The sequence below is a fragment of the Carassius gibelio genome, chromosome B9, assembly GCF_023724105.1.
Source record: "Carassius gibelio isolate Cgi1373 ecotype wild population from Czech Republic chromosome B9, carGib1.2-hapl.c, whole genome shotgun sequence".
Lineage (NCBI taxonomy): Eukaryota > Metazoa > Chordata > Actinopteri > Cypriniformes > Cyprinidae > Carassius > Carassius gibelio.
The window spans coordinates 27,629,276-27,656,527 of NC_068404.1; the positions used below are offsets into that span (position 1 = coordinate 27,629,276).

The following is a 27,252-nucleotide window of genomic DNA, read 5'->3' on the forward strand; positions in this document are numbered from 1 at the left end:
ACGACCACTCTGATTGGCCTGTTGAAGACGGCGCGGCTCCTCCGACTGGTTCGTGTTGCCAGGAAGCTGGACCGTTACTCTGAATATGGCGCAGCGGTTCTGATGCTGCTCATGTGCATATTTGCTCTGATTGCCCATTGGCTGGCCTGCATCTGGTACGCCATTGGAAACGTAGAGAAACCGTACCTGGAGCATAAGATCGGCTGGCTCGACAATCTCGAGGTGTCCCTTGGGAAGAGATGCAACTCTAGTGAGCACTGCTCTGGGCCATCCATAAAGGATAAATACGTGACCGCACTGTACTTCACGTTCAGCTCGCTGACCAGCGTGGGCTTTGGAAACGTGTCGCCGAACACCAACTCGGAGAAGATCTTCTCCATCTGCGTCATGCTCATCGGATGTAAGTCTGAAAAACATGTAGTGTATGTACACAAATAGCTTAAAGGAATCAATCGTTCCAAAACTGACAGTTCTGTCATCATTATTTACTCATTCTCATGATGTCCCAAACCAATATATTGTTATTTTTCATAAGAAACATAAAAAGAGAACATTTCCATTCAAAAAAACAACAACATTATAGTGAGTAAATAATGACAGAAGTGTAATGTTTGGGTGAAAATGGCAATATATACAAAATAAAAGCATGATGTTGTGTAATAAATGCAATACATACACTACCATCCAAAAAGAAAGCATTAAATTGATCAAAAGAGAGAGTGAACACATTTTTTTATTAAGTTACAAAAAGATTACTATTTTAAATAAATGCTGTTCTTTTGAACTTGTTTTCCATCAGAGAATCCTGAAAAATTGAATTTTTTTCAACATTGATAATTATAATCAAAAATCTTTCTTGAGCATCATATCAGCATATTAGAATGATTTCTAAAAGATCACTGAAGACTGGAGTAATGATGCTGAAAATTCAGGTGAGCATCATACATGTTAAATACATATTACAATAGAAAACAGTTATTTTAAATTGTAATAATATTTTATATATGTCTGTTTTTACTCTATTTTTAATACAAATAAAATACATCTTTGTTGACTTCTTTTAGAAAACATAACAATCTCCAAACTTTTGAATGGTAGTATACTGAAGCATAACTTCACAAGTTAAATTGTGTAAAGTTTCAATTTATGAGTAAAATCCAGTTGAAGTGCATGTCCTGAGATGACTGCAGTGAATCTGAAATGACCCAGGCATCTGTAAAACTATTCATCCTGATATACTTAATCTCTGTTTCAATCTACCAGATGGATTCTAATACTTGGAAACAATGCTGTGTATCAATATGTTTATTGTCTTTTCCATTCAAAGACTGCATTACATCATCTTTAATCCATGTCTGTTGATCTTTAGTCCAGCTGGTGTACTTTTAAATGCTGACAAAAATATATATTAACTGTAAAACTACCAATGAAAATATTAACGAAATATTAATCAATATTGATAAAATATTAATATCATCTGCCTTTGACTAGCAATTGCAAGTAGCCAATCATGTCTCAGTGTTGTGATATAACTAAATCCTATTGGCTGACAGGCTAGCATGCAGTTAAGTAAATAGATAAATTAAATTAAATTAACATCCATTTTTAATCTAATTAATACATTTTATTTAAAAAAAAAGCATTTTATTCACAAACTATTAAAGCATAAAGCACAAAACTATTTAATTAGACAGTCAGTTTTGAATAAGTAAATAAATAACCGTTTGGACTTATTAAAAATAGACTAATTTATTATTTTATACACTATTAATTTTTATTTACATTTCTACCGTTTATGGATCAATATAACTGAAAAAGCATAAGACACTAAAATATTTAATAAGATAGTTTATTGTGAATAATAGAAAAAAATATATAAAATTAAGTATTTTCGGAGCTGCTTTGCGGATCATTTGAATCAATTCGAGAGTTCGGAGCGGGTTCACGAATCATTTGAGTCAGTTTGGGAGTTCGGAGCGGGTTCGCGAATCATTGAGTCAGTTTGGGGATCGCAAATCATTTGAATCAATTCGGGAGTTCGGAGCGGCTTCGCGGATCATTTGAATCAATTCGAGAGTTCGTATAGGGTTCGCAAATCATTTGAATCAGTTCGGGAGTTCAAAGCGGGTTCGCGAATCATTTGAGTCAGTTTGTGGATCGCGAATCATTTGAATCAGTTCGGGAGTTCAAATCGGGTTCGCGAATCATTTGAGTAAGTTTGTGGATCGCGAATCATTTGTATCAGTTCGGGAGTTCAAAGCGGGTTCGCGAATCATTTGAGTAAGTTCGGGAGTTCAAAGTCGATTGCCGAATCATTTGCGTCAGTTTGGGGATCGCAAATTATTTGAATCAGTTCGGAAGTTCGGAGAGTGATTCATTTACATTTACATTTATTCATTTAGCAGACGCTTTTATCCAAAGCGACTTACAGATGAAGACAGTGGAAGCAATAAAAAACAACAAAAAGAGCAATGATATATAAGTGCTATAACAAGTCTCAGTTAGGTTAACACAGTACACGTAGCATGGGATTTTAACTAATATCATAAATAAAAAGAAAACAGATAGAATAAAAAATAAAAGAATAGAGCAAGCTAGTTAGAGGTCTTTACACATACACACACACATACACAATTGCATAATAAATGAAAAGAAAATAGAATACAAAAAGATTACAAAGGTAGTTAGATTTTTTAAAGAATAGAATTAGAATAGTAAGTTAAAGTTAAAGTTAAAGGGTCAAATAAAGATGGAAGAGATGTGTTTTAAGCCGATTCTTGAAGATGGCTAAGGACTCAGCTGCTCGGATTGAGTTGGGGAGGTCATTCCTCCAGAAGGGAACATTTAATTTAAAAATCCGTAAAAGTGACTTTGTGTTTCTTTGGGATGGCACAATCAAGCGATGTTCACTTGCAGAACGCAAGCTTCTAGAGGCACATAAGTCTGAAGTAACGAATTTAGGTAAATGGGTGCAGAGCCAGTGGTAGTTTTGTAGGCAAACATCAATGCCTTGAATTTTATGAAAGCAGCTATTGGAAGCCAGTGCAAATTGATAAACAGAGGTGTGACATGTATTCTTTTTGGCTCATGAAAAATTAATCTTGCTGCCGCGTTCTGAATTAATTGTAAAGGTTTGATAGAATTGGCTGGAAGACCTGCCAAGAGAGCATTGCAATAGTCCAGCCTGGACAGAACAAGAGCTTGAACAAGGAGTTGTGCAGCATGTTCCGAAAGAAAGGACTTGATCTTCTTGATGTTGAATAAAGCAAATCTGCAGGATTGGACAGTTTTAGCAATGTGGTCATTTGAGTCAGTTTGGGAGTTCGGGGCTGGTTCGCGAATCATTTGAGTCCGTTCGGGAGTTTGAATGCAGTAATGCAGTAGCTCTTTCTAAGGGTATTTTTTTCAAAATCCTTTTGCACATTTTATTTATGTTCAGTTGTTCTTTCTAGCTCAAGGAAATCCACAAACTAATAAAAGGATTAATTATTAAGGTTGCCTGTTGACTGCTGTATATAAAAGCCCTTCAATATAGTTGTTCTTACCTCAGGGGATGAGGGGAATCATCAAAAAAAAAAAAAAAGAAAATATATATATTTTTTTGCTATAATAGGGTACCGGCACCTCTTTTGGGCCACTTAAAGCACTGCCTGGCAATAGCTTTCATCTGTGTACCTCTGTCCTGTCCTCTCCAGCTTTGATGTACGCCAGCATTTTTGGGAATGTTTCTGCCATCATCCAGAGGCTGTATTCGGGAACGGCACGGTACCACATGCAGATGCTCCGTGTGAAAGAGTTCATCCGATTCCACCAGATCCCAAACCCGCTCAGACAGAGACTGGAGGAGTATTTCCAGCACTCGTGGACCTACACCAACGGCATCGACATGAACATGGTGCGTCTAGTTATTCAACCATCTTATTTTCAGATCTTTATCTGATGTGAATTGATCATTCACTAAGATGGGATCAGTCAGTGATGTTTTAAGGCATAAGGTCATTTAAGACATCATAAAACAAGAACAAAAAAGGGTTTTGAAAAGCAAACTAAATTCTAAAAATGTAACATTGAATATATGTTACAAATACATGTAATCAAAATCAAAATAATCTTACATTTATGATAAAGATTAAATATTGTATTTGTTTACTTACTGTACATTAGACCACTGACCAGCAACACGTGAATGTGTTGTTAAACTATTGAAATATTACCCTAAAAAAAGTTTTTATTTTTTCTTTATTTTTTTTAGCACCATGTCAGATTCAAGGGCTCGGCTGAAATAAAAGTTTGGGAATCCCAGTGCTAAGTCACGTTTATTGGAGAAATTCAGTAATTTTCATTAATTATTTACTTTCTTTAATATGGATGTAAACCCACATGCTGTTATTTTATCCGAAATAAAATGTATTTTTAAAAAAAAACTTTAATCTTGTTGCAAATGCAATATTTCTCATTTTTATTTAGTGCACTAAAATAACTAAACCCAATAAAATCTCAAATTAAATAATAATGAACTATTTATATAAACAAAACAAAATTGCTGAAATAAAAAAAATTGCAAAATATTAACTAATATAATAGTATCTTTATGATGCCAATATAACACTGTATACAAAGAATGCACTGTATTTCATATCTCCTGAAGCAATATGATAATATTGCATCAGGAAAATGACCCAAATTCAAAGTTTTTATCCACATTTTTGGCTGAACTATTCCTCGCAGTGATCTGTGAAATGCTGTTTGCACATGGCATCACATCAGTGTAAATATGTAAGTGTTTGTACTGAAAGCAACACCTTTCTTTCTCTCTCCATGTCTGTCACATATGAAATGGAACGACCTCGTCGCCCCGGGAAGAGCAGGAGGTATTTATATACAGTCAGGACTCATCTTCATTCATGTCTTTAGAGACTCTTTCATACACATCAGCCTCACTCTGCTCACCTCAGTTACAAAGTGCATCTTTAACACTCTTCTTCAAGGTCTCTTAACAGAAAATGCTTGTTTCCAAAAAATGTTTCGGGCTGAGAAATATAACTTATTTGATCTTTTTTTATTGTTATTATTATGTTTTTTTTTTTTTTTACTTTTGATGATATTTCATGCAAATCTTTATTTATTTATGATGAAAGGGAAAATAAAAGTAAAAATGTATCACAATTTCCAAAAAAAAAAAAAAAAAAAAAAAAAGATGCCTTTTGGTGATATTTGATGAATATATAATTTATTCCAATTATACTGTGAAACCAAAAAAAATAAATACAAAATAAAAAAATAAATTCAAAATAATGACCAAATAAAATGTGCATCAAAGTAATCAAAATTTCCAAATATATATTTTTATAAATTTATACATACAGGTATTTATAAAATTAATTTTTGTAATGATGTCTTTAAGAAACCAAAATAATAATAAATAACCAAATAAAAAGTGCATCAAAATCATTATAATTTCAATAAATAAATGTAAAAAAATATATAAATAGAGTTGGGCAATATAACTTATTTTATTTGATTTTTTAATGTATTTTTTGATTATATTTTATGTGTATCTTAGCATTTATTCTCGTGATATCGTCTTTAAGAAATCAAATAAAAATGTAAAACAAAGCACAAGAAATCAAATCAAATCAAATAATAAGTGCTTCAAAATTGATTTATGTCCTACTACTTATTCTCATGATACTGTCTAATCAATGTTCAGAAAACACAGAAAACACTTTTTCAAATAAAAAGTGCATGAAAATGATCAAATTGTTGTATAATTCAAGCACAGTAGCCAATCTGAGTTAGGAGAGAATTGGAGATTAGCAAGTCTGCTGTTAGTAAGAAACTGAATCGTCTCTGTTTGCCATTATTGAGCCCTCATTATTTCAACTCTTTTAATTGATGATTGCACCGCTTATATGAGCACAGTAATTGGCACTTGGAACATTAGTCTGTGTAGTTTAAAGTCTCTCTCCTGCCACTTTAACTGGATGAACACATTGGCAGAAACATCATAATGCAAAATAATTTCATTAGCAGTGGAAAAACACTCTCAACACAAGGCTCTGTTCCAGAACTGAGTGAATTGTCACTTTTAAAGCATCATAAAAGCACTTCAGACACAAAGGCTGTTCAAAAAGACAGACGCCTCTTCTTCTGGCCAAATTTGAAGGCAGCGTGATGTTTCCAAGGCCATAAAGCATTGCAAAATGCTGAGTGAAAAAGTCCATCCAAAAAAAAGTCTTCATAAACTAATAAAAAATTGGGTTAAAAAAAAAATCTGCTTCAAATAAAAGCTGTACTTTTGAACTTTCTATTGCTGAAAAATAAAATGTATCACAGTAGCAGCACAACTGTCTTCAACATTGACAATAATCAGAAAAGTTTCTTGAGCAGAAAATCCTGAAAAAATAGACACTATTTTTAAAGACTAGACTTTGTTTCTTATCAAAACTAACAAAACATAAAACATTTCCAATTTCCAAACAAGAAGTTTCCAATTAAGTTCTGCTCAGTACACATGCCTACTGAACCATAAACAATTTTTACTGTATTTTTGATCAAATAAATGCACCCTTGGTGAGCAGAAAGAGGCATCTTTCTGAAACATTAAAAGAATCTTACTGACCCAAACTTAAGCACAGTAGTGCACGTCAAAAACTGTACTTAATATTTATAATAAGAGTACTTAATCGTTAGCACCAGACAACAGTATACTGAAATCAGTTTCAATGCTATAAACAGTAAGGCATCTCTCTCTGTTTCCGAACAGAGCCTATAACATTACAGAATAACAGTGTGTTGATGTAGATAGTGTCTGCACTGATGTACAGTGTTTTTCACCTTCATTCTCGCATCTCTCTGCAGGTCTTAAAAGGCTTTCCTGAGTGTTTACAGGCAGATATTTGTCTCCATCTGAACCAAAGTCTCCTTCAGGGATGCAAGGCTTTCAGAGGTGCGACTCAAGGATGTCTGCGCGCTCTCGCCATGCGCTTCAAAACCACCCATGCTCCTCCTGGAGATACGCTGGTGCACTGCGGGGACGTCCTCACCGCGCTCTACTTCCTGTCTCGAGGATCCATCGAGATCCTCAAGGATGACATAGTGGTGGCCATTCTGGGTACGAGAGCATGCGCTCCTTCTAAACGAAACACTGAAGGAAAAAGACATTAAAAGTAATGCAAGAGAAGGCTTGAGATAAATAATTGGACACCAAATATTTATAGTTGAAAGAGAAAGAGAAATAAATATTGCTTACTTGATAAAAAAGCAAAGTGGCTTTGAACCAAGCAAAATGAACAAATCAAATTAAATTACAACATTAAAATAAATGTAATATATAACATTGATAGATAGATAGACAGACGGACGGACGGAAGGATGGATGGATAGATAGATACAGTAGAACGATAGATAGATAGATCGATAGATCGATAGATAGATAGATAGATAGATTTGAATAGAATAAAACTATAACTAGCCATATATAAAAATTATACAAAAAAATAGACACACAAAAAACATTTTAACATTAAAATGAAAACGGAAAATATACAAATAAAAAAGCCTCAACATTTTAGACACTTAACAGTATAAAAGTGATATTAAAATAAAAATAAAAATAAAAAACCCTTAAGTCCCTTATGTTTGTTGTTATTCATGCTACAAAAAAAAAAGATTCAGGATTCTTTGATAAGCACAAAGATCAAAAGAACAGCATTTATTTAAAGCAGAACATTTTTGTAACATTATAATTGTCTTTACTGAAACTTTTTATTAATTTAATGAATCCTTGCTAACTATGTGTGTGTGTGTGTGTGTGCGTGTGTGTGTGTGTGTGTGTGTGTGTATGTGTGTGTGTATTCAGATTCAGAGAGTAGATCTCTTATAACATGAATTGAATATCCCTGCCTTACATATTTAATTAAGGAATCACTTTTTCACTTATAAATGACTATTTTAATCAGAGGTGGACTATTTTTAAAACCTTGTATAATATCTTTCATTAGCCTATTACTCTCACTGTGCTCTTTGTTTCCTGTGATGGATGTTTGCCGAGTGTTTTAGAGGGAGAAATAGTATTTTGTTATAGTAATAGTAGGGTAGTATTTTGTTCCGAACACAATCTTGCAGTCATTTGTGTGAAAGCCTTACAAGCTTAACACGTGCAGTTCGTGTCAGAGAGAGCTGTGTGTGTCTGACAGGTGTTTCTGAGCTCCAGCACCGTTTAAAAGCACTGTTTTTTTCACCTGATGAATATTTGCCGGTTGATCCGGTGACATAATAGGGTCAAAACAAAGAACGGCGCAGAAGGCCACGGGGAACAAGTTCTCAAACCTCACAAAGTGACTATTTATGCTGAAATGCTGTCGAACTGACGTTGAACCCTGAACGCGTGTTTAATGATGTTCTCGGGATCCATTAAAAAAAGAAAGTGCTTCTCATCTCTCCTCTCCCCAGAGTGCTTTGTGTCTGCTTCTTCATGGTGAGGTGATCCCTCGTGAACAGCTGTGTCAGGCGTTTTAGCCGATTGAGTTGAATGTCACCTGCAGCTTATTTCAAGCACAATCGCTCCGAGGGCCTGACATTTAGAGGTCCAACTCAGAGCCCGATGATTTTTTAGATAAACTATAACTTGAGTGAACTTTGGTGGAGAACTGTGGTGACGTTTTTGCCATTTTATAATAGATGATGACTAGGGAAAAAATACTCCTGCTTTTGCTAATAAAATAAAATAACCTTAAACTAACACAGATTAATTAAAATAACTCATGCATGTCCAAATTCCCCGCTGCCGTAATATTAACAGTTTTAATAATATGCTACCATGACGTCTGTTTTTAAATTGTTTATCAACAGTAACGTTATATTGTTTGGATTAACTAGACGAGTAAGGTTAGACAGACATGAATGTTTATTCATAACCATACTGAAAATAAGTAAATATTGTAGCTGATGCTAAATGTCTAGCTAACAAGCTTGCTGGTGCTAACTTGAGGTAATTTTTATAAATAATGTCCAAATATTTTTATTCAACCACCTATATATATATATATATTACATCTGGGGAGAAAAGAAAGGATGTGGTGTTCAGAACATGGTAACTACAGTAATTATCATAGAGGGGAAGAGATGTGTTTTTACACCACAGACAAGGTTTGGAGAAGGAAAAAAATCATTATGAAAATATAATTATATTTTCCTTAAAATGTTCTTCCTAACTTCAGGCCTTATTATCATGTCATATATAACTGTGATGTTCTATAAAACCACAAACTTTAAAATACTTTTTTCTTACTGGTGAAAATCAGATCATCTCTGTTTTCTCTCAGGTACATCACAGTGTAAGCTTCACAGTGAACATTATTCTCGTCAACGTAGTCCATATCAACAAGAAAAATATATCTTGACTCCATATAGTGGTTATTTTGGAAAAAAATCCCAGGTATTTTGAGCAGTAGGATTATATTAAAAAAATGTGCTAATATAAAATTAAATTAGCCTATATAAAATTGCAAACATCTATCTTTCAGTACTTTTTTACTTTTTTTTTACTTAAGTACATAAAAAAACGAGTACTTTTGTACTTTCACTTGAGTAAAATTGAAAAAGGAGTACTTTTACTCTTACTGGAGTAATATTTTATTTTACGTATCTGTACTTTTAATCAAGTTTATTTATTTAATCTTAACCTTTTATTCATCAAAGAATCCTGAAAAAAGTATCACAGATTCCAAAATAATATTTAGCAGCAAAACTGTTGATAATTCTAATAATAAAAATGTAATTAAATTATACATCGAAGAATCCTGAAAAAAGTATAGCAGATTCCAAAATAATATTTGATAGCACAACTATTAATAGTTCTAATAATAAATCATCATATTTTCATGATTTCTAAAGATCATGTGACACTGAAGACTGGAGGAATGATGCTGAAAATACAGCTGCACATCACAGAAATAGATTATATTTTAAAGGATATTAAAATAGAAACCATTATTTTATATATTTTATTTTGATAATTTAGAATTATTACTGAAATACAACCTTTTTTTGTTTCAAACAGTTCATTGAACAATAATAAATGAAGTACCTGAAGCTGACAATGAAGTAAATGTATAATAATTAGCAAAGATGATTAATTTAGCGCTGTAAACGCGCGTGTGAGGGGCGGAGACGCGCCACGGAGCGTCAGACGCGAGTGAGGACCAAACACAGCAGAACGGTAGGAAACTTCACTCCTCTTATTATTTCTCTTTTACTATAGCGATTTATTTTTAGATACGTGATCTGATTGTTTCATAGAGTTGTAGAGTTATTAGAGTTATTAGAGAAATAGAGTTATTTTTTACATTCTTTGATCGAGGTTTCCAGATCGGCAATTCGGAGCCTGTTCGCGACTCTGTTGAATCAGATCGGCACTTCGGAGCTTGTTCGCGACTTGGTTGATTCAGATCGGCACTTCGGAGCCTGTTCGCGACTCGGTTGATTCAGATCGGCACTTCGGAGCATGTTCGCGACTCGTTTGATTCAGATCGGCACTTCGGAGCCTGTTCGCGACTCGGTTGATTCAGATCGGCACTTCGGAGCCTGTTCGCGACTCGTTTGATTCAGATCGGGACTTCGGAGCCTGTTCGCGACTCGGTTGATTCAGATCGGCACTTCGGAGCATGTTCGCGACTCGGTTGATTCAGATCGGCACTTCGGAGCATGTTCGCGACTCGGTTGATTCAGATCGGCACTTCGGAGCATGTTCGCGACTCGTTTGATTCAGATCGGCACTTCGGAGCCTGTTCGCGACTCGGTTGATTCAGATCGGCACTTCGGAGCCTGTTCACGACTCGGTTGATTCAGATCGGGACTTCGGAGCATGTTCGCGACTCGGTTGATTCAGATCGGCACTTCGGAGCATGTTCGCGACTCGGTTGATTCAGATCGGCACTTCGGAGCATGTTTGAGGTTTTTTTTTTTTAATTCAGATCTGGACAAGCAGGAAGTGTTTGTCAAACAGTTAATTGGTGATAAATGAATATTTGGACTTGAGGCTTTTTTTTACCTGTAGATTCAGTATGGACCCACACACAAAGGTGGACACACTCTAGACTTAATCATCAGTAGGGCTCTAAACTTTTCATCCATTGTTATTAAGGACGTAATGTCACAGATCGCAAGAGGCGAAGACTCAAGTGCAGGCAGATGGGAAGACTTTATTTATACGTCACCAAAATAAACAAAAACACAACTGAAACCAGAGGAGCATTCAAAGTTATGAGACATATTGATTAAAATAGTCATTTATAAGGAGAAAAGTGACACTTTAATCAAAATTCTCGAGCAAGAATATTCCATGTGTGTGTATTATTTGTAGTATTATAATTAATATTATATATATATATATTTATATACTTTTTATTCAAAATTTTGGCGTCAGTAAGATTTTTTAAGCTAAGAAATTCATACTTTTATTCAGCAATGATGCATTAAATTAATTAAGAGTGACAGTGAAAACATTTATGTTACAAAAGTATCTTTTCATCAAAGGATCATGAATGAAAGTTTTCACCAAAATATGAAGTAGCCTGACAGTTTACAAGCACAACTCTGACAATAAGCAGAAGTTTATTAAATATATGCAGCCTTATCATATATATATATATATTACATACCACAGACAGTTGTGTGCGGTTAGGTTCTTCATTGTTTACTAAATTTCTTTGGTTCTGCAGCAATGATATGCTGCATCACATCTGTCATGTCACTCAACACATGTCCTGTTTTCAGATGCACACAATAATCAATACAGTAAAGGCATAAATTATTAAATATATGCAAAGAAGACGAGACTAACCACTATGCGGGATGCAAACAGAGGAAAGAAGAATCGAATTCAGATGGCAAATATAACAGTGACAACTTTGAAAATTTTACAGTCAGGCTTTATTCTTTATTCTTTTCAGTTTCCTAAAAATAACATTTAAGGAAACTATACAGGCTTTCATGATCGACTTAAACCATCTTAAATCACAAAAACATGTCAAATCCCGTATTCTCAGGGTTTCTCCAAGCTTTATGAAAGAAAATGTAAGACTTTAAGATCAGTTAAGGGATAAAAAGTTTCACTCAAAAACTGTTGCAGTTTTTATTAATATTTTAAATTAGTTATTTTATTTTAGTTTTAATCAAATTGTAAAGTTTTATGTTATTGTCCGTTTTAGTAGTTTTGTATATATACATATACAGTCTTGTTCAAAATAATAGCAGTACAATGTGACTAACCAGAATAATCAAGGTTTTTCGTATATTTTTTTATTGCTACGTGGCAAACAAGTTACCAGTAGGTTCAGTAGATTCTCAGAAAACAAATGAGACCCAGCATTCATGATATGCACGCTCTTAAGGCTGTGCAATTGGGCAATTCGTTGAATTAGTTGAAAGGGGTGTGTTCAAAAAAATAGCAGTGTGGCATTCAATCACTGAGGTCATCAATTTTGTGAAGAAACAGGTGTGAATCAGGTGGCCCCTATTTAAGGATGAAGCCAACACTTGTTGAACATGCATTTGAAAGCTGAGGAAAATGGGTCGTTCAAGACATTGTTCAGAAGAACAGCTTACTTTGATTAAAAAGTTGATTAGAGAGGGGAAAACCTATAAAGAGGTGCAAAAAATGATAGGCTGTTCAGCTAAAATGATCTCCAATGCCTTAAAATGGAGAGCAAAACCAGAGAGACGTGGAAGAAAACGGAAGACAACCATCAAAATGGATAGAAGAATAACCAGAATGGCAAAGGCTCAGCCAATGATCACCTCCAGGATGATCAAAGACAGTCTGGAGTTACCTGTAAGTACTGTGACAGTTAGAAGACATCTGTGTGAAGCTAATCTATTTTCAAGAATCCCCCGCAAAGTCCCTCTGTTAAAAAAAAGGCATGTGCAGAAGAGGTTACAATTTGCCAAAGAACACATCAACTGGCCTAAAGAGAAATGGAGGAACATTTTGTGGACTGATGAGAGTAAAATTGTTCTTTTTGGGTCCAAGGGCCACAGGCAGTTTGTGAGACGACCCCCAAACTCTGAATTCAAGCCACAGTACACAGTGAAGACAGTGAAGCATGGAGGTGCAAGCATCATGATATGGGCATGTTTCTCCTACTATGGTGTTGGGCCTATTTATCGCATACCAGGGATCATGGATCAGTTTGCATATGTTAAAATACTTGAAGAGGTCATGTTGCCCTATGCTGAAGAGGACATGCCCTTGAAATGGTTGTTTCAACAAGACAGTGACCCAAAACACACTAGTAAACGGGCAAAGTCTTGGTTCCAAACCAACAAAATTAATGTTATGGAGTGGCCAGCCCAATCTCCAGACCTTAATCCAATTGAGAACTTGTGGGGTGATATCAAAAATGCTGTTTCTGAAGCAAAACCAAGAAATGTGAATGAATTGTGGAATGTTGTTAAAGAATCATGGAGTGGAATAACAGCTGAGAGGTGCCACAAGTTGGTTGACTCCATGCCACACAGATGTCAAGCAGTTTTAAAAAACTGTGGTCATACAACTAAATATTAGTTTAGTGATTCACAGGATTGCTAAATCCCAGAAAAAAAAATGTTTGTACAAAATAGTTTTGAGTTTGTACAGTCAAAGGTAGACACTGCTATTTTTTTGAACACACCCCTTTCAACTAATTGCCCAATTGCACAGCCTTAAGAGCGTGCATATCATGAATGCTGGGTCTTGTTTGTTTTCTGACAATCTACTGAACCTACTGGTAACTTGTTTGCCACGTAGCAATAGAAAATATACTAAAAACCTTGATTATTCTGGTTAGTCACATTGTACTGCTATTATTTTGAACAAGACTGTATGTGTGTGTGTGTGTGTGTGTGTGTTTGTGTGTACTTTTTACCCATGTTTAACTCGTTGAATATAGTAGTTTTTCTGTTTCATTTCAGTTTGTTGTTTATTTCTAGTACTAAAATTGTTTATGTATGGTTTTGGTTTTCAATTTCTCAGAAAACATTACTTAAAATCTTGATTTTGCATCTCAAATAAATGTATCTTGCTTTAAGGAAATGTAGATATTTATACTCGAATACGAGACGAAGATACAAAAAATTATATTCATTTTTTGAACTGCATGCAACATTTAATGCCATTATTTTATAAATTCAAGATTTTTGGCTCTAACCTTTTTATGGCCTTGATTTGTGAACATGCAACTTAAGACGTTTTCGGACCTTAAGCCCAACAGAAACCCCGACGATGAGGCCTTTAAACAAAAGCAAGGGAACAATCATTTGTTATTTAAAAAGAGCATATACTATACCTGACATCATCTGATTCATAATCTCTTCGGAGATAATCCGCATGCACAGATTCTGACCTAAACTGACACCGCTTGCACAGACACGCTTATACAGACACAATCAACATCTGAAATCCAGCGCAGATGAATGCTACCACATGCACACAGACAGATCTCTGTCACAGCACTTGTCCAGATAATCCAACATTTGTCCAAAAATACCATGCAGACTTATGATATGCCAAACCTGAATGTGTCTTTTGTTTCTCCAGGTACAAATGACATATTCGGCGAGATGATCCACCTGTATGCGAAGCCCGGGAAGTCCAACGCAGATGTGCGAGCGCTCAGCTACTGTGACCTGCACACCATCCAGAGAGAGGAGCTCCTGGAGGTTTTGGACATGTATCCAGAGTTCGCTGACTATTTCCTCACCAATCTGGAGCTGACCTTTAACCTGCGGGATGACAGTTCAAAGGTTCTTCCCATTAACAGCTAGAAATTAACCACACTAAATAGACTAAATTAAATCATCATTATTATTATTGTTTGTTTAGGCCACTTATTCACCAGCCAGTGATTCAGACGGAGAGGAGACCAAGAGCCGAAGGAAGATCTCCTTTAAACGCAAACCATCCAAAGGTGAATATGATCTGTTTATTAATTATATCACACCATTGCAGGAATTTAAGGGTAAAAATTGTTACAATTTACAGTTTCAGTTCAGATTAGTAAAGACAACACACATTACAAAAATGCACCGTAATGTATAAAAATTATTATATCTAAAAAATCTTTTGCTGTATTTACTTGATAAAAATGCAGTAAAAACAGTAATATTGTGAAGTACTTCTACAATAAAAAATAAAATAAAAATTGCGATATATTATAAAATGAAATTTATTCCTGTAATGTAAACCTGAATTCAGCATCATTACTTCAGTGTCACAAGATCCTTCAAATTCTAATTTTGCTGCTCAAGAATTATTTTATTATTAATGTTGATACATTTGAATACATTTTATTTTCAGGATTTTTTGATGAATCGATTCTTTAATAGAACAGCATTTATTTGAAATATAAATCTTTTGTAACATTATAAATGTCACTATTGTCACTTTTTAATAATTTTTGTGTGTCCTTAATGAATAAAAAGCCTTCATAACCTATATATTTTTTTTCTTTAAACGAATCATACAACTCTGTGTGTGCTGATAGCCTATATATATATGTGTGTGTGTGTGTGTGTGTGTATAGAGAGAGGGAGAGCTGAATACTATTCATGTATGATAAGTGATGATGCTGCAAATCCAAACAAGATTTTTAAGCACAGTACTGAGAGCGCTTTGTTATGAACGACCTCCTGGTCTCATCTGACTCAGGTGCCTCTATCATTTTGGTTTTATTAGTCCTGAGTGCAGCATTTGACACAGTATGTCACTCTATATAACTTAATAGACTAAAGAGTTGACTCATTATCTCTGGCACTGTGTTTGACTGGTTCAGATCCTACCTTACAAATAGATCCCAGCTTGTTGTTCTGGGAAATAACAAATCAGACATTAGTCAGGTCCAATATGGTGTCCCTCAGGGTTCTGTTTTGGGGCCCATACTATTTAGCATTTATATGCTTTCTCAAATCATTAGAAAACATGGTCTTGGTTATCATTTTTTATGCTGACGATATCCAAATATACATCAGTTCAAAGTCTGATGTTACAGTTTGTTCTGCAATCCTTTCTGAATGTTTGCAGGAAAAAATTAAATAGCTCTGAGGGCCCTATTTTAACGTTTTAAATGCAAAGTGTAAAGCGCACGGTGCAGGTGCACTCAGAGGGTGTCCAATTCCACTTTTGCTATTTTAACAAAGGAAAATGGTCCGTGCACCGATGTGCATTTTAGGAATGGGTTGTCCCTTGTGGTTCTTCTTATTGGAACACCAGCAGCCATCCATAAAAAAATAGCATTTTTAATCTGACACTGGATAACAGTTCTGTACTGCCGTCTACACAAGCTCGTAACCTTGGTGTCATATTTGATGATAATTTGACATTCGAGGCTCCCATTAGGAGTGTTACTAAATCAGCATTTCATCATATCATCTCAGAAATATTGCTAGGATTGGATCATTCCTTTCTGCACCTGATACTGAAAGTCTCATCCATGCTTTTATCACTTCAAGAACTGATTAGGGCACTTCTCTTTACATTGGTCTATCAGCAAAATCTATCAAAGGACTTCAATATATTCAGAACTCAGCAGCACGTGTTCTCACTAACAGCCTAACAACTAACAGTGGTGTCGTCTGTAACTAGCACTGGCTTCCAGTTCAATCACGTCTTGAGTTTAAAACACTTGTTTTAACTTATAAAGCTGTGCATGAATTGGCTCCTTCTTATGTTTGTGATTTAGTTACCTCTTACATGTCTTCTCGTCCTCTTCGCTCTGCTGATTCTCTTCATCTTTATCAGCCCCACTCCAGATTATCCAGAGAATTTAGCATTTTAATTTGTTTTTTACATTGCTGTAGCGCTTTGGGTGTGAGAAAAGTGAATTATAAATAAAATGTATTATGTATATATATATATATATATATATATATATATATATATATATATATATATAAACAGCACACACAGAGTTGTATGAATTGTTTGAAGATGCATTCTTGCAGGATAAACTGTTATTTTTTTATAGCTGTAATCATGATGATCATCTATATCTCTGGTGAGCTCTTAAAACACTGTGTGGACGTTTTAAAAAGCTTTGCGTGGAAAAACACTTAGCATGGCTTAAATGCACTACTACAACAACCAGGGAGAACCAAATATATGGTCATAAAATCAGTTTACTCTGAACTCCAAGGACAAAGACAAAATATATGTGAAGTGTCTCTATGACCTCATAAATGTCTGTTATGAGGAAACCGCTTAATGCTGGTTAATGTACTGAGAAAGTGACTGGAAACACCATTTAGTTTTTGCCCCTCACTGATCATAAATACTCTCTCTGAGCTCTGAATGTCTTAATCGTGTATACTATACTAAACAACGACAGGTAAAATTCACATTTCTGTAATGCTAAACAATTATTATGCCATTAAATAGTATTTTTAATGGACAATTTTTGCTAGAAAAAAAGTTGTGAGTTTTACTATTACTATTTATTTATTTTATACATAACAGAAAATATTAGGCATATTTTAACAAGGCAGCAAAATAATCATTAAGGTCTTCCAAAGTTGTCTTTATTTATAGTTGGTAAAATAAATTACATGTTGACTAAACAAAATGCTTTTAGTTTTAGGGTAGAAATTCTACTTTAATATTATAATTTAGTTTAAACTAATTTGGTTTTTATGGTCAAATTAAGTTGTAAAGATCCAAAAGTTATAAAACAATAATTGTGTAATTATAATTATATAATAAACAATTATATATATAACTACAGCTGGGTCTTTATAATAAATTACTTGTTATGAATGATTTTGTCTTTGGAAAATAATATTTGAACATTTTGTATTGAACTAAAAAAAAACGAATACATTTATGTTTTTTACTTTATTTTAAGTGAAAATTCTACCTACATATTATAGCTAATTTAGCATTTATTTATTGTTAAATTAAAATTAATAATAAAAGAAAAAAAAAAGACCTACATTAAGTAACATTTTAGCATAATAAAAACAAATAAACAAAAAAATTAATCACTTTACTTGGTATGAATGTTTTTCAGTGTGTTTGGAAAATAAATATTTTGTGGTTTATTTTAAATTAAATTAATTTCTGGTTTGAACAAGTGCTGTCAAACAATAAATCATGAGTAATCGCATCCAAAATAAAAGTTTTAGTGTGTATACTGTGTATATTTATTATGTATCTTTAATATAAATACACATTCTTACGGTATATATTTTGAAAATATTTACATGCATTTACACACATATATATATATATATATATATATATATATATATATATATATATATATATATATATATATATATATATATATATATATATATACACACACACACACACACTGTATTTATATATACAATTTATATTATATATAAATATAGTTAATATACAAATATAACATATTTTCCTTAAATATATGCATGTATACAGAAAATTATATATATATATATATATATATATATATATATATATATATATATATATATATATATATATATATAGGTCCAAAGTATATTATTTTCAGTGTGCTCTGAAACTCTTTCGGATTAAAAACATGTTTTCGTACAGTGTTCTTGTTGTTGTTTTCCATGGAGTCTGTCCCAGAATTTGTTTTTGAGTACATTTTGTACCTCTGACCGATCGTCCCGTAGGAGGAAGCCTGAAGGAAACAGACAGCGAGTGCAGGAAGGAGCGGCGAGAGTCTCGTCTCAGCTCTAAGAGAAGCTCAGAGGACCGTCACACCTCCAGAGAGGAACAGCAAAGGCTTCTGGGAGCAGGTATAACAGAGTATCCATCAGTACAGAGCTACACCTGCAGTCCTCCTGCTGAAGACACGGAGAAGACCACATATGATGGTGAGCATTCAGAGTTCGTTCACTGTCGCTTCAAATCTGAAGGGACAAATACACCATACATTATGTCCTAATTCATTCAAAAACTCATTTGGCCTGATGCACATTTGGGAATTGTAGACAAATGTCAAAGTCAGTTAAAAACCAAGTAAGGTCAAGTCTAGGGGAAGATTGTGCTCATTACGTGGTTTGTTTGCGAGACATCGCTCTCCTGTCTGTTTCCCAAAAAGCCCATTATGCTTAATAAAGGTTTCAGTGGATCTCATCGAGTCTGACTTGGGCATTCAGTCACAAACATCTTTTATTCACAAACACAGCTCAAGTCGCTAATAGTCACTAATGAGATCGATGTGTGAATCTGTCATCATCTAGCCATTCAAATATTATAGAGCAGATCATGACAGGAAAAACCTCAGCGTAAATCCTTATTTCTTTGCGTACAGGGAATGTTTTACTTGTAGCTGTTGTTGCAGTGTACCATTTATTTATTTTATATATATAAATTTGTTTAAATAACATGTTCTATTAGTTGTCCCTTTTTGATGTAGAATCATCACAAAATAATAATGATTTATGCTGATCGTCCAAAACCCTACAGACGTTTGGTGAGCACATTATATTTCATTATAGAAATAAATTATTCATCTTTTTTTAACTAACAATTTAATTGTTCAATTTGATTCAACTGTTATTTTCAATCTTTGACTTTAAATTGATTAGTATTACATATATATATACTCTGATGACATCATATTTAACATATTTATAGAAATCATATATTACCAATGTGCCATGTTCTGCAGTTTTTATATTATATTTTTATATGAATGTATTTACATATGTACATATAAATGTATAAATTTTTTATCTTGATGGCAATATTTATAGCCATTAATTTTAATTAATAATTTTGTATTTTATATCATTTAGTTGATCATTTATATCAACTTTTAAAATGTAACTGTATATTTTCTAATGTCGATTTTTAAACTTTTTAATTTATTCTACCTGGAAATGATAAATTATTTACACTCCTCTGTCGCTTTTTGATGTCATAAAAAATAAAAGCATATCGACCTTCACACGTTTTAAAATACTCTGTACATTCGGTGCTTTCAGCTTTCAGAAGCAGCAGGCTTTCAGTTTGATGGATGACTTCAAAACAAACAAACCATCGCACATTCGTCCTTAAAACTTTTCAGACATGTTAGTCCTTAAAACACTGCTCGACAGGGTATAAAAGGAAACAGAGCTCGGACGCAAATATAAAAAGAATTGATCGCATCGGTCTGTTCCTAAATCCAGGCAAAAGCAGCATGATGAGCAAGAGAGAGAAAGAGTGAGAGAGAGAGAGGTACATGCCACGGTAAACAGGGTCTTTCAGGAGCTTAAGGCACAGCGCGGCCCGTTTTACAAGCTTTAGGAAAATCCAGCGGCCAGATCTTCCCTAACTCTCCTGAACGAGCACACAGTGTTCCCTCCTGCGCTTCAGCCACGCAAACTACTGGAAAATGCCCTCCACGTGCACAAACACACTCGACTCAATATGATTATCATGCCATTGTAATGTTAAAGCAATTGTACCCCCAACAATTTAAATGTTGTAATCATTTCCCTTCATGCCTTTCTGAACCCACGCCATAATTGAGACTGTTAAACACCAAAAAGGACGAAAAGCACAACTAAATTGTTTAAAAGGTGATATAACATTGTACACTATTTTTCTGATCTTTTCATAGTCATATGATAGAAAGCTTTTCAGGCTGAAAAACATGCAGTTTTTATAATCTTCCTTGATTTTTGAATTTGAAGTATGCAATTACTACCAATATATTATTGAAAGTAGTATTTCAAGATAAACACTCTTTGTATTGCTTTGCAATATATGTTTTGAATATTAAATTTAAATATAATTTAAATACATTTAAATATACTCATACTAAGACATATTACTGGAGATATAGACCGATGGCGGATATTTAGTGTATTTCATTTTATGTAAGTATTCGGCTAAACTATTATCAAGATCATTTCTTGCTGATTTACAAGTTAAAAGAATTGCATGCCTCTGAATAAAATGTTTTTTCCTCCTCACGTATTAGCTCCATATTCTCACTTTTGTGACTCTGGACCACAAAAGCAGTCTTAACTGTCAATTATATTAATTCATATGTATAGGTAAATGAAAGCTGAATAAATAAGCTTTACATTAATGCATGGTTTGTTAAGATAGGTCAATATTTGGCAGAGATACAACTATTTGAAAATCTGGAATCTGAGGATGCAAAAAAATCGAAATACTGAGGAAATCATTATTAAAGTTGTTCAAATGAAGTTCTTAGCAATGCACATTACTGATTAAAAATTAAGTTTTTATATATTTGCGGCAGGAAATTTACTAAATATCTTCATGGAACATGATCTTTATTTAATATCCTTATGATTTTTGGCATAAAAGACAAATCAATAATTTTGACCCATACAATGTTTTGTTGGCAATTGCTACAAATATACCCCAGAGACTTCAGACTGCTTTTGTGCTCCAGGGTCTCATATGATGCGTAAAAGCCAGATGCATCAAATAGGATACAAAACAAAAAGGATTCTGTCTATAAAGTAAAAACTGAATGAAATGACACAACAGTAATGTGTGTGTATCTTATCTGTTTCAGAGATGCAGACTGATGGATGGGTAGCTGACAGTGTGAAAGCAGACATGGACACGGCTGCGCAGGAGCACGGCGCCGCTCAAGATGATGATCTGGACTGTGACGTCACGTACGGAGAAGTGGAGCAGAGACTAGACCAACTGCAGGAACACCTGAGCAGGTAAAACCCAGATCACGCTTCATTAGGAAACAATGCATTGCATTTAAAATGATCAGAAACACAAACTTGTGATTGCATGCCCTGAATTAATTTTATTTAAATGGGAAGTGAATGCGTGGAAAAGTGGGCATTACATACCATGAATGCATCAGATGAATGAAAGTTAATATAAGTTATATATAAGTTAATGTTCATCATTATGACACAACACTGTTTTTGTATGTTTTAATAATTAAATAATAAAAATAATTATTATAAAAAATGTATTTAATAATTAAAAAAATACATGAATTAAATAAAAAGAAATGTAATTAAATCTTTTTAAATTAGTAATAATCTATCCCATTGTTAAAGTAATTTTTTACTATTTACTAATTTTATTAAATAAAAATATATAGGACAGTTATTAAAAATAAAATACACAAACTAATGCTGCATTGCTGTATAGCATTAAATATATTATTTCGGTTTATTTTTTTTTTATCATGTTAGCTTCCCTTGAGTCATATGTAACATTTATGTATAACATGTACGTTTTTTGGGTGTCAGTATCAATATGTTAGTCTTGAAGTTATCTATAAGCCAGTGTGCTCCAAATCAGGTGTGTCTTACCATTATATTTTAATGTATCGTCGGCATATATATTAAACACTTTTAAAACTACACAGTCTAAGCATGATTATGATCACTTTTTTGTTTTACTAAGAGTTTCATATTGAATCAATAAGACTGTGGCTGTCAAATGCGGCTTTACCGAGCTCAACCACTCTGGCCTGAGCAGATATAAACAAAACACTATTTTAAAAAGGGGGCGGGGCTGCTCAATATGTCCCGCCCTGTCTTCCTGTTTCAGTTGACATTATGTCACCACATAATATAATGCTGCGTGTTTCAGGGCACTTCAGGGGACCTTTAAGAAACATTTGAAATGGTGAAGTACTGTGTGCATCTGTGAGAGCTGTGCGAGTCTTCCGTACACTACAACAAATTACACTAAGCACATGCACGCCTGCAGTAAACATTACTATAAAAACATTGCTTGTGGTTATCATTCACATGCACATGAAAATTAGCCTCAGCTGACAAAACAAGTTTAGATAACGGCAGTTAAAGCGCGCACACACACACACACACACACACACACACAGTGGAGCAGCAGAATCACAGCAGGTGGTATTTTTAGCTGTAACACTGGCTTACAGAGAAAGACACACCAGGCAGCAAAAACCCTGCATCAGCTAAGCGCCACATCACACGTCTTACAGCACAGAATCAGATGAAACCTCACAAGCACAAGTACAGCTCACATTCAACCAAAACATCTAACATTAGGTTTTAATTGAAGACAATGAAGCCTGTTTTTGGACCATTACTATTCGTTGTATTGTGACATTATACTCATTAGACACATTTTCCTGGACAATTTGAATGACAGTAAGAAGTAGAGTTATTGACTTTGTTTTTATTGTAAAAAAAAAAAAAGAAAAACTCTGAAATGCAAAAATCTCTAAAGTAAAGCATCTGGACATACCAGTAAAAATAATTTGGTGTAAAAATTATGCTTAATAATCATGAAAATAATGTCACAATGTGATACACCTCAATGGTAACACACACACACACACACACACACACACACACGTTTGTTTTTGTGAAAAGTGTGTTCATCCCATAGGCGTAATGGTTATTATACTGTACAAACTGTATATTCTATGGCCCTACAATAACCCTACACCTAACCCTAACCCTCACAGGAAACTTTGTGCATTTTTACTTTCTCAAAAAAACTCATTCTGTATGATTTATAAGCGTTTAGAAAAATGGGGATATGGGTTTTGTCCTCATAAGTCACCCTCTCCTTGTAATACCTGTTTCATACATTATACAGAGTTGTGTCCTGATATGTCACAAAAACAAGAGCATATATATATATATATATATATATATATATATATATATATATATATATATATATATATATATATATATATATATATACACACACACACACACACACACACACACACACACACACACACACACACACACACACTCACACACATTTCAGCATGATTCCGCTATGAACTTGAAACAGCTGCGTTCTGCGTCTCATAAATTGAATCCACACTTGTGTATTTCTGCACACAAGATTTATTACAGCTTCAGTTCCATACGGAAAATTATTAGATGCTCTGTGTTGCAAACGCTAACCATTCAATTCAGCTCAAGAAATCATTTTGCTTCAGTGTCGTTGGGCTGCGTGTGCGTAAGAGACGGCGGGAACATCGCCAGCCTGCAGACTCCAAGAAAGGAGGGAAGGAGGGATGGTCTTATTCCTTTGTTTCCTGACTCTCTGTTATAATGATTAGGTGTGTCTTACACACTTCTGATCAACCCTCATATCACACCGCTGAACTCAAATCATACTCCCTCCGCACACATCCATTATCTGGAAGGAAAATGAACATGCCTCCTCAAGCTTCAGGTGTCAATTTTTAAGGAGTGTTAATAATGAAAGTGCCCTTCTGAAATGCTCGTGAAAGGCCAGCTCATGGTTTCTATGCTTGAAGCAATCATCTCTCTCTCTCTACTCTGCCCTACAAACTAGGTCATCAATAACTTCATCATGACAGTTTAGCAGGTAAAGTGATGAATTGGAAACAAGTAATCAGATGCATGCAATGCTGACAGATCACTGCAAGATCTCCCCCTGCTGGACAACAACAGTCAACACACATCAACCGTGCACCATTTCATTACATTGAACTGTTACATGAAGAGCTTACAGAATTAAAGACTTACTGCAGTTATCTTCTGTAAAGCATTTGAAAGTAGTACTTTGTGAAAAGAGCTATATAAAAGTGACCCTGAACCACAAAACCAGGCATAAAGGTAATTGTCATAATTCAGTCATAAGCTGAATAAATAAGATTTCCATTGATGTATGGTTTGTAAGGACAGGACAATACTTGGCTGAGATACAACTATTTAAAAATCTGAAGTCTGAGGGAGCAGAGAAATCTAAATATTGAAAAATCACCTTTAAAGTTGTTCAAATGAAGTTCTTAGCAATGTATATTACTATTCAAAAAATATGTTTTTATATATTTACGGTAGGAAATTTACAAAATATCTTCATGGGACAGGATTTTTACTTATTATCCTATTTAATTTTATTTTTAATTTTATTTTTTGGCTTAAAATATATTTGTTTTTGACCCATACAGTGTATTTTTGACTATTACAAATAATATAAAATTAAAATAAAATATAAAATACTTTATTTTTTTTTATTTAACTTACTTAAATATTTATTATTTATTTTAATATGTAGCTTATTATTTATTTGATGTTTTCTAAGTTTGCACACATTGTTTATCCAAAAATGAACAACAGAACCACTATATGAAGGGTTAACAGAATTAAAGACTTTTTACTGCAATTATACAATTAAAACCAATTATAGGAACCATTTGATGCACGTCACATAAAATATTTTTATGATTACTTTGTCTTATTTTGGTAATTTAGGGTCTGTTATTTTTTTTATATACAGTAAAATCAGTACTATTGTGAAATTTTTTTACAGAATAAAATAACTGCTTTCTGTGTGAAAATGTAATTTATTCTTGTGATGCACAGCTGTATTTTCAGCATCATTACGCCAGTCTTCAGTGTCACATGATCTTCAGAAATCATTCTTATATGCTGATTCGCTGCTCAATGGTGTTGTTATAACAGCATTTATTTAAAGTAGAAAACGTTGTAACAAAATGTCTTTACTGTCACTTAAGATCAAACTCTTATGCTTCCTTGCTGAATAATGTTATTATATTGAACAAACACATTACAGACTCCAAACCTTTGAATATTACTGTAGTTACAGAAACTTGAACAACACATGTTTCATCCTGTCACAGAGATCTATGAATGTATGGTGAGTTTCACAGCGCTCTGGTTCCTGTCTCACCAGGTTAGAGTGTCAGATGACGTCAGACATCCAGAATATCCTGCAGCTGCTGCAGAGACAGACGTGTTTGGGACCCCCGGCCTACAGCAGCCTTAGAGCCGGTCCCGAGGACAAGAGACCAGCCATCAGAGTGCAGCCCGTGGCTTCTGTTCCCAGCATCCCACAGCACTGCACAGCACAGGTGCCACATGCAACAACAGGAACAAAAACTGAACCGTTAACTAAACCAGATGTCATGTGTATGTGTGTGCATGTATACATACATTATATATGTTTATGATGCTTAACTCCTAATAAGCATCATACGTTTTGAAGATGCATCCTAAGTTACAGTACATACCTGAGGTCTACATAGAGTTTCTTCGCTTATGAATAATTTATTTTACCGTTAACAAATCTTTTTCACTGCATCTGAGATATGCATTAAATAATTCTAATATTGCATGAATAAGTGCATATTTTATGCCCTGATTCTCTAAGAGCATTGAGAAGTGTTTCCTGGCATAATAGTATGTGTTATATGGTGACACTGGAATGAGATCACATGACCAGCTGCAGGGCGCCATCTGCTGCAGACACTGATTATTTTTCATACATTTCATATCAGCCTTTTTGTGATCAGTCATGGTCAGTCTAAATATAGAGTAGGTGTATTATAGATTTATACAAAATTTGTAAATGTATAAAAAATAAATAGATATTTTTAATTATTAAAAAAAAATATATCTATACAGTACATATGTCAGTGTTAACACAGATTTTTTTTTTTTTTTTTTACTGAACAATGTTTTTAAAAACCTAATAATTTTAATTCAGCTAGTTCTGAAATTAAAAAATAAAACTATATAGACATATTAAAAACAATAATAATAAAAATGGCAAAAACTCAAAATAAAATGACTAAAACTTTAACAAATATTAAAATAAAAAAACAAAAATGTAAAAAGAAAAATTATTCATGAAAAAAAAATATAATAGTATCTCACTGATACTAAAAAAATAAAAAATAAAGTTTCCAGATTTTTTTCTCTGAAGGTTACTCCTAAAAAATGTACCATGCTGATTAAATCCGGATGTAATTGGCTGCTTTAAGGACTACACATTTCATTTTAATAATGCATTTCCGAATCATGCACAACACTGAAATACACATGCTAAATGTTCATCATCACCAATAAACAATGCACTAAACCCCTCTTTTACAGAACGCTGACTTTTTGGCCATGACGAACCCCAAAGACTCTCTATCAGGTTTGGCCTTTACAGACTCCAACCCAAAGCAGAGCCCCAGGACACGGTCCCCACAGGCATCCAGCACCACGTACCGCTTCACAAACAGCCAGACTCTTCCTCTGACGCGCCAGCAGTCCAGATCCCTGCTCCCAGACACCACAGCCGCTCTGGAGCTGCACAGACCGCCGTCTGATCCAGCACTGCACTGACCACAACAGCTCTTCCACACCTACATGGAGGCATAAAGGATGTAATGAAAACAGGCACTGGCCAAAACTTGAGATTCACTGCTGGCTCTCGCCTGTACAGTACATTAGCTTCCTTTTCCTGGAAGATCTGGAACGGATTCCTGGACCACACTT

General features: G+C 34.1%; 1 protein-coding gene and 1 long non-coding RNA gene across 2 annotated transcripts in view; one reads left to right on the forward strand and one right to left on the reverse strand.

Moving 5' to 3' along the window:
- Positions 1–27,099, forward strand: part of LOC127965155 (potassium voltage-gated channel subfamily H member 7) — an 82,294-nt gene extending 55,195 nt beyond the window's left edge. Inside the window, exons 7-15 of the mRNA XM_052565760.1 lie at positions 1–400; positions 3,696–3,895; positions 6,862–7,114; positions 14,579–14,784; positions 14,864–14,948; positions 18,658–18,861; positions 21,531–21,687; positions 25,661–25,838; positions 26,863–27,099. Coding sequence (XP_052421720.1) covers positions 1–400; positions 3,696–3,895; positions 6,862–7,114; positions 14,579–14,784; positions 14,864–14,948; positions 18,658–18,861; positions 21,531–21,687; positions 25,661–25,838; positions 26,863–27,099 — 1,920 coding nt within the window. The remainder of the gene's footprint in view (positions 401–3,695; positions 3,896–6,861; positions 7,115–14,578; positions 14,785–14,863; positions 14,949–18,657; positions 18,862–21,530; positions 21,688–25,660; positions 25,839–26,862) is intronic.
- Positions 267–27,119, reverse strand: LOC127965156 (uncharacterized). The gene is made up of 7 exons (XR_008155261.1): positions 26,983–27,119; positions 25,658–25,825; positions 18,637–21,679; positions 14,190–14,763; positions 6,838–7,147; positions 3,676–3,867; positions 267–406 (listed from the first exon to the last, which is right to left on the reverse strand). It is a non-coding gene; the product is annotated as an uncharacterized LOC127965156 (long non-coding RNA).
- Positions 27,120–27,252: the final 133 nt, after the last annotated feature.